Here is a 13,204-nt window from a genome sequence, read left to right as displayed (position 1 = left end):
GCTATTTTCTGTAGAGGTGTGGGGTTTTTTCTACCAAAGTAATTCAATTCTATGCAACCCAGAATGTGGAAGCAGTTAAAGTGATAGAATATGTAATTTATCCCTCATCCATTACAGCAATAAGCTCTTGAACTATAAGCATCTTTTTATTATGCCAACATTAAGGAAATATACCCCTTTAACTATCAGTAAAGAAAAAGGTTGTTATGTGTCTAGATTAATTTGTTAAGTCCAAAACCTATTCAGTAAGTGAGGCTTGAATCAGTGATTTAACTGACTTAAGTCAAGCACATGCTGAAAAGTTTGTAGAGCTGAGACATGCGGTCTCACTTTTCAGATAGAGTCTTTTTTAAAGCCCTTATGTTGTTAAGATTCAAACTTCAGAATCTTATAACCTACCAAAAAAGTAAATCTTGGAACAAGCCTGTGATTTTTAGTTCAGTAGAAACAAAAGAACAAACAAAACCAGTTAAACAAACAAACATAAACACCCCAACATTTTCCCAACAAAGACAAGGTTTTGTGATGTCTGAAGCAAGATTACTAGTGTCTGCATTTTTATTCCTGAGGACAATGGTGTTTTCTGAGCAAAACTTTTCCTGACACAGGTCTCTCTTCTTATATAAAAGAAGTCTGAAAATGCCTTCAGAGCTTCTCTAAAAGGAAAAAAAAAACACTAACCACCATTCTCTCTGATGACCTTATAATTCTTTCTAAAACAGTTTCACACACAGAAACATGACTGATTAACCACTACACAGTTTAATTATTTTCACAGTGTGTCCATTTTTTAGAAAGTTCCTCCTGAACAAAGTCAGGTCTTGGGTTATCTAACAACTATGTAAGTTGGATTTTTGTTTTTTCCCCTTGAATTATGATTTTCCATATAAACAAGAAAAAAAAAAACCAACACCATACTTAAAAGCTCTATGTCAAATTCTTTACTGGGGAATCAAAGCCAGGGAAACTGTACTACTTTTTGCCCACTAATATATTGCCTAGCAATTTGTACTGTATATGTGATAGCATATTAATATTTTTCTCAGGATGTTCAATACACCTTAAAATACTTCATATTAAAAGAGAGTGCAAAAGCCTGGAAAATGAAGAATTCAAGTTGTTTATGCAATATAAATTCTTTCCCCTTTGCTCCTAAGCAATATAACTTTTATTAATATGATCGCATACTGTTTTTTTTAATGTAACTGATGTGACTAGTATGCAAATGGATAGGACACAGAGAAAAAATAACTCAAAAATTTCCATCATTTCCACCTCCTGTTATGGGTCAATAAATTAAAATACGTTTATTATCCAAATCTGATACTAAATCTAAAATTACTTGTTTCCATTGAAGTTCTGGCATAGCGCAAATTGCTATAGCATGTGATTGTTTCACAAACATGCATCAGATTATCTTGTGAGATCGGGCAGAATTACAACCCTATTTTGCAAAAGGGGACATGCAGCTTTGGGAAATTTAACACGCATTTCAAATATTTCATACTGCAACTGCTCTAGCAGTAAGACTGAGGAACTCCTTGTTGTCTGGTGAGACATATGGGTTTAGGTAAATTCAAATAGAAAAGGGAATTGAACCTGGTCTCCCAAATCTGAGGTGAGTAGTCTAATCACTGAGATTCTCAGTATAAAATGACCTCTTTCACTGTTTTGTGCTTCTTTCCCATTGATATAAGCACCTACAAATTACCTATTTGACAAGGGTAGCAAGGAACTCTGGTTTTCATAATAAATAAATCTTTGTTTTTCATTGTGATAGATACTGAATGTGGTTATTTTCAAATTATTTTTGTTTTGCTTTTGATACTTGCACATTGGAGATGGATGATCAGTCTCACAATGTTAAGGTCACTGTCATTTCTAAACTGTGAATATGATATCCAAATCAAGTCTTCATTTTTATTTTTCTCCTTTATAAAAGTTATAATCCTTGGCTATGTAACTAACATTTTAAAAAGAGTTGCATCAGTTGTATAATGAAATTGCTACATCTAATTCCCTTACACATTATTTTGTCATTCAGAATACAGTAGTGAATAATTCTCAGAAAATACAGGTTAACATCAAAGTCTTATCCTTACTTGAAATTGAGTTGCATGGTTCATTAATTTGGGAAGTATCAGCTGCTTTTTGCCAATTTTTCATCTCACAGAGACGCCATTGATAATCAGTTCAGAAATACAGTTTTGACTTAAATAATCCTGACTATGTTTGCAAATTATCAGGTAAAATTACAAAACGAGAGAGAAAATGAGGGAAACACAAAGGAGAGAAGATAGTGAAACAGTGGAGAGGACAGACTAAAGCCAGTGATGGAGATTGAAAAAAAAATCTGGTTTAAAAAAAAAAAAAAAAGGCATTAATTTAAAAAAAACTAGAAGGAAATTGCTTTCCATACAAAGTGAAAGAAAAAATTAAAACTTCCAAAATGTGATGAAATTAGTTTACACAGAAGAAAGAATTGATTGTTTACCAAGCAAAAATTATTTTAAAACATTGTAGATTGAAGCAATAGTGCTTTCTTAGGAACATTCATATTGTTATGAGCTACAGCCCTGAAATTAGTGAACGTATGGATATCTAGGTATTTCTATTTTATTCACCTTTGACAAATACCTGACTTTGAATGGGTTCTATACAGATTAGTTTGGCCCAAAATGTTTTGAAAAAATACATTTTATGAGATTGTGACAAAAAATAATGAGAAGATTGTCCCTTTTTAATGAGAAGCAGAATCAGGTTTTTTTTCTGATTAAGATGAGAGTTTATTTGGAATTCTCCAGTATAATACATGTATTGCAGCCTTGGGCTCAGACAGAAAAGCTTCCATGAGTATTAGCTATAAATAGTAAGAATTTCTACTGTTTTCCTGGCTTAATTGAGTAACGTAAATGTAAACATGCGAACAGCAGAAATGATGGAAGGTAAGTTCCACTGCATTTTATTCAGTTTGATGGGGGTTTTTAAGTGCTTTTAATTCTAGGTAATTGGACCCTTGCTTTTACAGAGATCTTTCAGTCTTCACGCAGGATCAATATAAGTTCAAGGCCTACATCTTGAAATCCTTATTCATTGTTTTGTTTTCTTCTTCTGTCTTTGGACCATAGTAAAGTGCCACCTTTACTTTATGTTACTCACATTTAAAAGTGGGAAAGAGGAAAGATTTTTAAACTTCCAAAATGTGGTGAAGGTTGCTATGCCATTCTTTTAATGTCATTTTTTTTTCACCTTAAACTATCAAGACAAAATATGATTTTTAGGATTCAGATTATGCTGTAAACTACAGGAACAAACATTATGAACATAGACTAAGTTTTACAACAGAATTTTAGAAATTGACAGAGCCTGAGCCTTGGAGGCGCTTTGTGCATCTACAGCTGGAGCAAGTGCAGTCCAGCGATGCAACCTTAACATTAAAAATGAGACAGGGCAGCTTTAAGAGAGAAACAGGAAGCTGTAACTAGAATCCAGCTGAATTCTGAGCTGGGGCACTTTACCATGAGGCTGCAAATGAAACAGATGTGCTCGCTGTGAATTTCTGTAGTATCTGGACTTTTTGTACCAAAGGTGGTAACACTTTCCTTCCTGCGATTTTTTTTTTTTTTTTATTTTGCACATAATTTCCATAAAGGGAATGAAATGGAGAAGTTGAAGAAATATGTATCAGTGAAAGATGAAGATCAGTTTTATCATCAGGGAGCTGTGGAGTTGCTAGTCTTTAACTTTCTGCTCATTCTTACAATATTAACAATTTGGTTGTTTAAAAACCATCGATTCCGCTTTTTGCATGAAACTGGAGGAGCTATGCTTTATGGTGAGTATAAATTCAAGTGCCAGCTTAACATGGGACTAGTCGCATATTTATGATCAGGCACTTGAGAGCAAGTGCTGACAAAGCTCAGAAAATGTGCTGAATGAAATATCATCAGCTCCATAACTGTACAGTAAAAGAATAATAATGTAATAGCATCTCTCATGAAGTAGAGAGAGGCTGAGTTCTTGAGGGAGCAACTATCATGAGCTGGCTATCCTCACGATGTGCACGTTATGTTCCTCTATGGGCAGACAGCCATTGCATGACACTTGGAGAGTTCGGGAGTTTACTGTTTTCAAAAGAATGAAATGCCCTCAGTGAGAGACTGTTTAATTTGCTTATTTTCCATGCTTTCTTTTTTATAGCATTTGAGGGTGTTAGACTAAGGAGCCTTGTGGATACAGCCATGTTGTCTAATAAAGTTTAAACGATCTTGAGAGTTTTCTTTTGTTTTTTTCTCTGTGCCTTTGAAAAACATGCTATGAGGAATGCCTCTCTCAAGTCTTCTCTGAATGCTGTCATTGTACTGTAATTTCAGTTTGCCTGTCTAGTTCTAATCTTCTTTTATGAAGTTTTGCAATATTGTGTATCACTTAAATGTAGAACTTTCTGCATTGTCCACTGATAAGTACTCACTAGTTTAATGGTATACACTTCATGTATAATGATTTCTCTTGTCATTCTCTCTTACTGTTGTTTCACTTTGAGAGAAGCGTGTGACTGCCATTTCTGTTACAATAATACACCTATAGGAGGATAACACTGTCAAAATGGAAGATAAAAATCAACAGCTCAATCATTAAGTATCTAAATGCCAGCCTGTTTTGACTCAGACTCATTCTATGCACATCACATATCCTAGCAGTGTAATACCCAAAACTGGTTTTGTTAAAATTGCATATTCTGAAGAATATTTGTTTATCGTGGCACACCGTGTGCAAAGAACTCTGTAGAGGTTCAGCTGCAAGCCTGCAACAAAAAGGCAACTGACCCCTACGTTTTGAGATAAAAGTTTCATTTGCTTTTTCTATATCAAGAATTTTAAGGTCATCTCAGTTCCATAGGAGGACTGCAGCTGAAGATCACAGTCTTCCTTGTATCCCTTTCAAACTATTTCCTTAGATAAATTAACTGCATGAAATTTCAAGAACACAGGCTATTTCATCTTCTTGGCTTACTTACTATCTTCACAGGTGACTTGATACTTTGAAGGAAAGCAAGTAAACAAAAAAGCCTTGTATAAAGCCAGTCACTGAGCCTCTAACACCTGGGTCTGTGGGATCTCTTAATTCTCATCTGCCTTGAGTTTATTTTAAAGTTGTGAAAAAGTATTTATTTGATAATATGCCCTTTTTCTAATCCTGAAATCTGTTGCACATAGAAAACACAGTTCAACTGAATCAGTTGAGACTGAAATACACATCACAAAATACTTCATTAAATGCAATGGTTTTCATTGTCAGGCATCGCCTAGATTGTTGTTTAACAGTTTTACGGCGTACAAGCTACATAGCATCACTGAGAATACATTTGCTTATTGCATTTTTACTAGCATCTCTCAAAAGGAAAACCATGAAACACTGTGCAGTATGTTCATTATGATCAACTAGTAAATTACGGTGTTTTTCTCATTGCATGGGTGACTCTTCTATAGTAGCTTCCTTTACACTATTGTGCTGTTTCCCATGTGCGGCTGACAACATTTGTTGAAGATTTAGACAAAAGCCTATCAAAATAGAAATGAAATATGGGGGAATACAACATTACACAAATAAATCAGTATTTAGAGTTTTATCTGTGTTTTGGTTCTATTTTGCTGCCTGCCCAGCACATAATCTGCACATCATGAGGATAACCAGCTCATGATATTCTTTTGATCAGTTAAAAGATTAGTCCTCCAGCAGTACAGAGCTTTTGAATTATTAAAATGTTCATGAACAAAGGAAATATTCCTCATGATTGTAAATAAACTATCTATTTAGTCTTGCATTATTTATAGCAGCCTTCAAACAGGGAAAAAAGCTTGTTCATAGGATCCAAAAAGCTGATTATGTCCTTTTTATCCTTAGAAATTTTGGATATGGGTTTTGGTATCTTTAGCATTGTGGAATAGCAATAATGAAAAGAAAATGGAATTTCAGAGGTCATGATAGAGGTGTCAGATCAACAGGCAGCAGCTTCAGGAGAAAATCTTCATGGCACCAAGCACTGACAGTGAGCTAAATCCTGCTCTCACTTATTTTTTGTCTTCATTATCAGAACAGTTCTGGTTTATACCTGTTTGTACAAACCAAAAGTCTCTGCCCTATGGTTTGCTTTATTCCAGCCCCTTGAACTATTTGCTAGATATATGAATAGTAGCACAAGAAACCAGTAATTTTGCTGCAAGTGGTAGAAGAATATGGCCACTTATTTGCAGACTGTGTCCCACAGTGTGGTAGATGGGTCTGTATTACTTATTAAGACAGTGTGTCACTAGGGGTATAGCAGCAGAAAGGATAGAGAAAGTGAAATATAAGGAAGACCGGGGCAGGGGGGGAACAACCACAGAAATACAAAAACAGGAAGAAGTTTTACAGTTACTGCAAAGTGCTGAACAGCCACAAATTGAAGACTATTTAAAGTATAGAACAAATAAAGGCGTTGTTTGGGGCTTTTTTTTGCATAAACTTTGTAGGAAAATGCAGTTTTAGGCTGAATAGTTCCAGCTAAAAAAAAAAGCCCACACTGAAAAACTGTCCATTTAGAAACTGAGATGTATTAATTTTTTTTTATCAAAACAATGGTTCAACACTAAATATAGCTATATTTAAATTAAAAATCTTTCTGCAGTTGCAATGAAAAAACCCAAAGCATTTAGCATAACCCAAAATCAATTCATCAGAATTAATTCAACAGGAATTCAACATTATTTCGCACACACAAAAAAAGTGTACATATATATGTCTATATACATTTCAAGGCATTTAGCTTTAAAGTATTTAAACACACATTTTGTTCATTTGTTTTGACACCAGACTGAAAAATCACTCACAAACAGTGAAGAAGAATACAGACTTACCTGTTTGTTTATTCATTCCTTTGTTTTCCAGTATCTCAGAGAACAAGAACACTGGAGCTTGGTTTGACAAACAGACCCCAAATAGTAAAGTCAACTTACTTCTTGATTTCTGTATATCAAGGAGGCAGGTGGATATGAAAAAGTAACTTGTGCCACCCAGAAAGGGAAAACCATCCTTTATATAACTTATCAGCACAGTTTTCTATATGACAGCATAGTTGGAATTAGTGTGGTAGATTATCTACACAAACAGTAATGAAAACTGAATGCCACTTCTCTCAGATAAGAGTAGCTAGCCTCTCTTAGCAGCAGACCCCAGAAGATGGCCTCTTAGTACTAGACAATAGACAACTAGACAACAAAAGACTTAAGTACCTATTAGCCAGCTCCTGCAGGGCCTGGCTTATTTAGATACCTCAGTCATAAAACCTTAGGTGCCAAATTCCCGATGTAATACATAAGTCATGGCCCTCCACATTAGCGGAGAAATAGCCCAAAGCTAGCACAAGAAAAAACTGAGTGCAAGTATCCAAATTTCTCATCCTCCCCAGAATTTAGGTATCAGGGCTACATACAGGTGCCACTAGTTGCCTCTGATTAAGATGCTAAAGCACTCCTGCAGGTAGGGAGCCTGAAGTAAACTTTAACAAAAAAACTAACAGACAAACAAAAAAAAACCCCACCATCAACCCACTAATACAATCTGTGCCTTTTATCTACTAGGTTAATTAGCAACTTTGGTTGAAATAGTTCTCCGCCTGAATAGTTGTCACCCTTAGGGAATGTGTGATACCCATTAGGGTGGAGGTGAGGCTGAATGAAGATGTACCTGCCTTCAAAGTTGTGCTCTGTGGGACTAGTTGATCAGACTGGGAGACAAACATGAAAAGGATGAATGGCAGGACACAGTCATTGAAGCACTCACCAGAAATGGCTTTGTGTTGTAGTGGTTAGAGATGCTTCCTGAAGTTTTGAGGGGTTTGGAGGGGTGGGATTGGAGGTCTACCACTCTTTTTTTTTTTTTTTTTTTTTTCTTCCCTCCAATTGTTCAGCTCTTGACAGGTGTGCAATGGGAAAGCTGACTCACAGTAGCCCTTCCTCAGCCTTTTCTGAGGATCCCATGCAGAGTGTTTTGGAAGTGAGGCACAATCAGAATTCTGGATTCAGCTTTGGTGGAGGTGTCTAATGATGAGGCAATATGATTCTTAAACCTCCTAAATCCATTATGCCTCTTCTGTGAAATAATTGTAGTTTCCTTCTGATTGTGTGTTCTGAGTTCCCCTAATTCTGAGACAGCAATGCATGTAACAAGTCCCAGAAAGAGGAATCTCTAGCCCTCAGTAAAATAGAGTACTTCATTGTCTTCCTGACTACAACACTTATAATGAACAAACATCGTCAGGATTCTAAGGAAAGCATGGGAAAATCATGATCAAGGCAGAAACTGACATTTTGTAGTGGGTAGAGAGTGAAGAGAGGAATAGCATTCTTGAGGCAAACAAATTTGGAAGAAATTCTAAAATATTTGGGAACATCAAGTAATGGCTAAAACTGCATCCCCGAGTGTCATTATTAAGGAAGGCATTTAACAGCTGACTAGATAAAATCCTGGGGAAAGAACAGTCCTGTTTAGCTCAGAAGTTTTGCATGAATGACTTAAGAAATCCCTTCCAATGCTCTCATCTATGATTAAGGATTTTATCCTGCTTCCACTGAAGAAGCTGGAAAACCTGCATTGCCTTCAGTTGAAATATGACTGAGCTCTAGTTAGTGAGATTTTGCTGCAAGATCTTACTTCAAAGGACAATTGAGACTTTTTAAAAGAAATCTGTAACGTTACACCCTTTTCTCTTTCAATCCTGCATTTAAATAATGTGCTTAAAACATGAATTAAATGAAGCCTTGGTACTAGTTTTGAAGGAAAATGTCTTAAATAAGGGGAAGCTGAGCTGAAAACATTTATAATTGGATTTGGACTCCCAGGATACAAGATAGGTTCTCTACTTTGTGCTAGTACACTCAAGTTTTGCCTTGCACAAGAGTTTGCATTTGTAATTACCTACAACCTTAACTGATGTAATACTATTTGAAACTTTTTTATTCATGCTAACCAGTATCTTAGTATAATACCTACTTGTGATGTCAGGTAACAGATGCAGCATCATTCCCAACTCATATTCAGGGAGTTTTAACTGACGAATTCCTAGACTTACATGGTAAAGCCAGGCTTTCTGTGCATGCCACTATGAAACCAGAACTATTTGTACAGAAGGTATGTTTTTACATACCAAAGTCCGTAGAACTTTGTGAGAAAATTTTAATGTTTAATTTTTCTGCCACAAAACACTGATTGCAAGGAAATTAGAAGTCAGTCTTTTTTCATAGTGGATACATCCAAATGGTATTTCCCAAATGTTAGGGTTTTTTTCTTTAAATGAACTGTAAAGAATGTTTCATTACAAAAGCATGATTTCAGCTTGGAGGATGGAGTAGTGGAGAGTACATTATACACCTGTTTAAAAATGAATTATTTCTTTTAGAATATGATCTTGGCTCCTGAATTCTATCATGAAAGAAATGTTGTATAATGATTTAAAGCATCAAGCGCATTCCATAAATGATACACCTACTAAAATATTAAATAGTCTCTTCCCAGATTTTTAATTCATTGGGGGTTTTATATAGGGTCTTTGGCACATTTATTAATTCTGAAGGAAGAATACAATCCCATCACTTATATTGATTCTTGCAGTATAGTGTAGTGATAGCAATTGTCTTTGTCTGAACCTTCCATAGAGCATTCGAGAATATTCTGAATTAGCCTATCATTATGGATCCCGTCCACATTTTGTTCAAATTCAATACATTATAGAATTTCCTTGAGAGTTACAGGGACCTCAAAGCAGTTTGAGACTACAGCTGAAGATAACATATCTTCTCAAAATACAGAATAAGAACAGCCTTCTACTCCTAGTCTAAACTTGACACTACAGGTTGAAATAATTTGCCCTTTAACAATTCAATGCAACTGCATTACTATAGTTGAGAACATTTGTTTTCATTTTTAAAACAATCAAAAATAATTTGGTTCAAAGTATATGCTGTATTAGCCAATATAACAGACATACTAGGAGTCTCAGAAGGTTGTAGGACATAGTAGTCCACCTGGCTGTATGACAGAGACGGTAAAGGCAAAGTCAGCTGACCTCCACTGATCTCCCTGGAGCAGTTCAATGTTGCCATACTGAAAGTTACTATGTGTACAAGCCATGTAAACAGTTAAACTTCAAAGGACTGTCCTGGTTTCAGCTGGGGTAGAGTTAATTTTCTTCCTAGTAGCTGGTAGGGTGCTATGTTTTGAGTTCAGTATGCGAAGAATGTTGATAACACTGATGTTTTCAGTTGTTGCTAAGTAGTGTTTAGATTAATGTCAAGGATTTTTCAGCTTCTCATGCCCAGCCAGCAAGAAAGCTGGAGGGGCACAAGAAGTTGGCACAGGACACAGCCAGGGCAGCTGACCCAAACTGGCCAACGGTGTATTCCATACCATGGGACGTCCCATCTAGTATAGGAACTGGGAAGCGGGGGCGGGGAATCGCCGCTTGGGGACTGGCTGGGTGTCGATTGGCGGGGTGGTGAGCAATTGCGCTGCGCATCATTTGTACATTCCAATCCTTTTATTATTACTGTTGTCATTTTATTAAAGTTATCGTTATCATTATTAGTTTCTCCCTTTCTGTTCTATTAAATCGTCCTTATCTCAACCCACGAGTTTTACTTCTTTTCCCGATTTTCTCCCCCTGGGAGAGGGGGGGGAGTGGGTAGGGGTGGTAGTGAGTGAGCGGCTGCATGGTGCTTAGTTGCTGGCTGGGGTTAAACCATGACAAAAGGCTAAAAAACAGATCAGACAAAGAACTCTGAATAGTAGGATTTAAACTCTTATTTTTAAAATCACTTTCATGTTTTTATCTCTTCATTCATGATTTTTGAGCTCTCAGTTAAAAATAGCACTGTTTCCTTAAAGTCTTGACTTCTGTATGCAGCAAGAAGACCGTTACTTGTACAAATAAGTATGATGCTCACTGTTGCCAGTGTAACAGAAACAAGGCTAGTAGAAAAAAGATTACTGTCCTACATAATTCTGGAAGACATAGTGTGAGGGTCTAGGTAAAACTATCCAGAAAAAGGCAGGTGAATATGACAGGTGCTGTAAACGAACAGGTAAATGTTAGAGACCGGTAAATGCAGCAAGACAAGAAGTTGGGGAAGCACAGATGAATCATGTCTGGGAAAGATAATGAGGGACATAACACGGAAATTTGGTAAGCAGACAGAGAGAGTGCAGAAGGAAAGAAAAGAAAGATAAAGAGGAGATGATGGGATGGGTGAACAGGTTGTAATGGCACATTCATCTAACCAAACACTTCTTTCTCCTCATTATTCAAAACCTATTCCATCCTGTGATCTGATACTGATTCTAGCAAACTGTGTTGCCAAATAGTCATGTTCTTGAATAATCTTTTCCTGCCAGTGTCCTTGCACAGGCATTGCTGGACATCTGCAAAATATTTCCGTTATCTGAGCTGATTAAGTCTATGTAATACCTGGTAACTGAAGTGCAACAGAGGCTATGGTTTAAAACATTGAGTGATAGGAACAAAAATGGTAAAGAGAAAACTAGAAGTTTTCTATTCCAGAGAATGAGAAGGAAACATCAAGTCTTGTCCAAGCATCAAATGAAGTTGAATTTTTAATGTACTTGAAATTGAATTTGAAAATTAAAGATGTGGTTTTCTAGAGGAAATCTAATAAAAATAAGATGAAAACCCTGACTGTTTTAATTAATTAATGGTTTCCTGGGTTCTGACTCATGATTTTGGACATCTGGGGCTGACCACTGTAGAAGTCATATTTCCTATTAGCACATGCAGTGCTTGCTTACTTTGTCCCCATACGTGCTTTCCTCTCAAATTTCACAGAATTCTGTCTTTACTGCAGCTACATTTATTACCTGATTTATTCACAAATGCTGTATAACTTAAGAAAGTGGCCTTGGGATTTTCTACTGCTTATCTAAATCCTCTACCATTTAAAGAAACCAACCATACTAAACAATAGATAAAAAACAAGCATACATGCATATGCATACTAGACAAGCACTACAGCTGTTACTCTGTTGTAGCTTCAGTTCAGGAATGTACAAACTTGCCTTACATGTAGGCTAGAAATCTGCAGTTCAGAGAGTCTCTGTTATGGGAAACTGTGACAGTAACAAAGACATGCTATTGCTCTAGGCATTTACGATCACTTTTATCACCATGGCATCTGATTACTGGATAAAACTTTAACATATTTTTTCAGACACTTATCAGCTATTTCCTGTAATTTAATTTTGTTCTTATCTTTCGTTAGTAAGTGTATCTGTGTAGATGTTTAGATGTCTTCCATCAATATTTAATATGAGTATTCTTAGCATTTTATGAATGTGTTCATAATTAGTAACTGTAAAGCTGTTCATCATATACATGGGACTTAAAGCACATAGGACATAAAAGAAGCATGGAAATTAAATTTGAAACCAAACCCAAGTCTCTGAGGGTGGAAATAATCTCAGTAATGTTATCTAGCTAAATATTAGTCACCTCTCCTGAACTAATCATGCAGGCTCCCACTAGAGCCAACAGAAAGAAGTGTACCTTCCAGAGGACAATTGCAGAAGTACATTTTCCTCTCTGTTAACTGTAAAGGGAGCCAAAATGTCTGTCTTAGATCAGAGTCCTAAATTGTAGATAATCAAATCAGTTAATCCCAGTCTTAATCTTCCTTTTGTTCTTCCTGCTTTTATTTTCCCATGTTTATACAGTCTCAAAACCACACATAGTTTTCTGCAGAAAGCAGAATGTGCCTAAGAACACTGTGTCAGAGTTTTGCCCCCGTGAATGAAGTCTGTAAAGTCACCAAAAGCACAGCTGATTTTTACATGCTTAGTAGAGCACATTAGTTATACAGACATCCCCCTTCTCTAAATATCTATTGAAAATGCGGTGGATGAGCAACTCAGTTAATAAATATATCAGAATGATTCCAGCAACTGGATCACAAAAATAAGAGTACAACTGAGCATATGTCAAACCAACATCTGTATTCTAATGAAATGACCATTTTGGAAGAATATGGTCATCCATTAAGTGTTGAGTGAGGTGTACCTCTGTGAAGGTGGGAACACTGAGAAGGTGTGTCCTAGCTTTAATAAAGTTCATTTTTCTCCAAATCAGTAATTGTGTGGCATCAGATAGTTAAAAGTACTG

General features: G+C 36.1%; 1 protein-coding gene across 1 annotated transcript in view; it reads left to right on the top strand.

Moving 5' to 3' along the window:
* Window positions 1–3,287: 3,287 nt before the first annotated feature.
* The window catches only part of SLC9A9 (solute carrier family 9 member A9), a 219,552-nt gene continuing 209,635 nt past the window's right edge, over window positions 3,288–13,204 (top strand). Inside the window, exon 1 of the mRNA XM_052804257.1 lies at window positions 3,288–3,835. Coding sequence (XP_052660217.1) covers window positions 3,661–3,835 — 175 coding nt within the window. The 5' untranslated portion in view covers window positions 3,288–3,660. The remainder of the gene's footprint in view (window positions 3,836–13,204) is intronic.

This window comes from Harpia harpyja, chromosome 12 (genome assembly GCF_026419915.1).
Source record: "Harpia harpyja isolate bHarHar1 chromosome 12, bHarHar1 primary haplotype, whole genome shotgun sequence".
In the NCBI taxonomy this organism is placed as follows: domain Eukaryota; kingdom Metazoa; phylum Chordata; class Aves; order Accipitriformes; family Accipitridae; genus Harpia; species Harpia harpyja.
The sequence above is the reverse complement of the archived record's forward strand: the minus strand, read 5'-3'. Positions and strand labels throughout refer to the sequence as shown.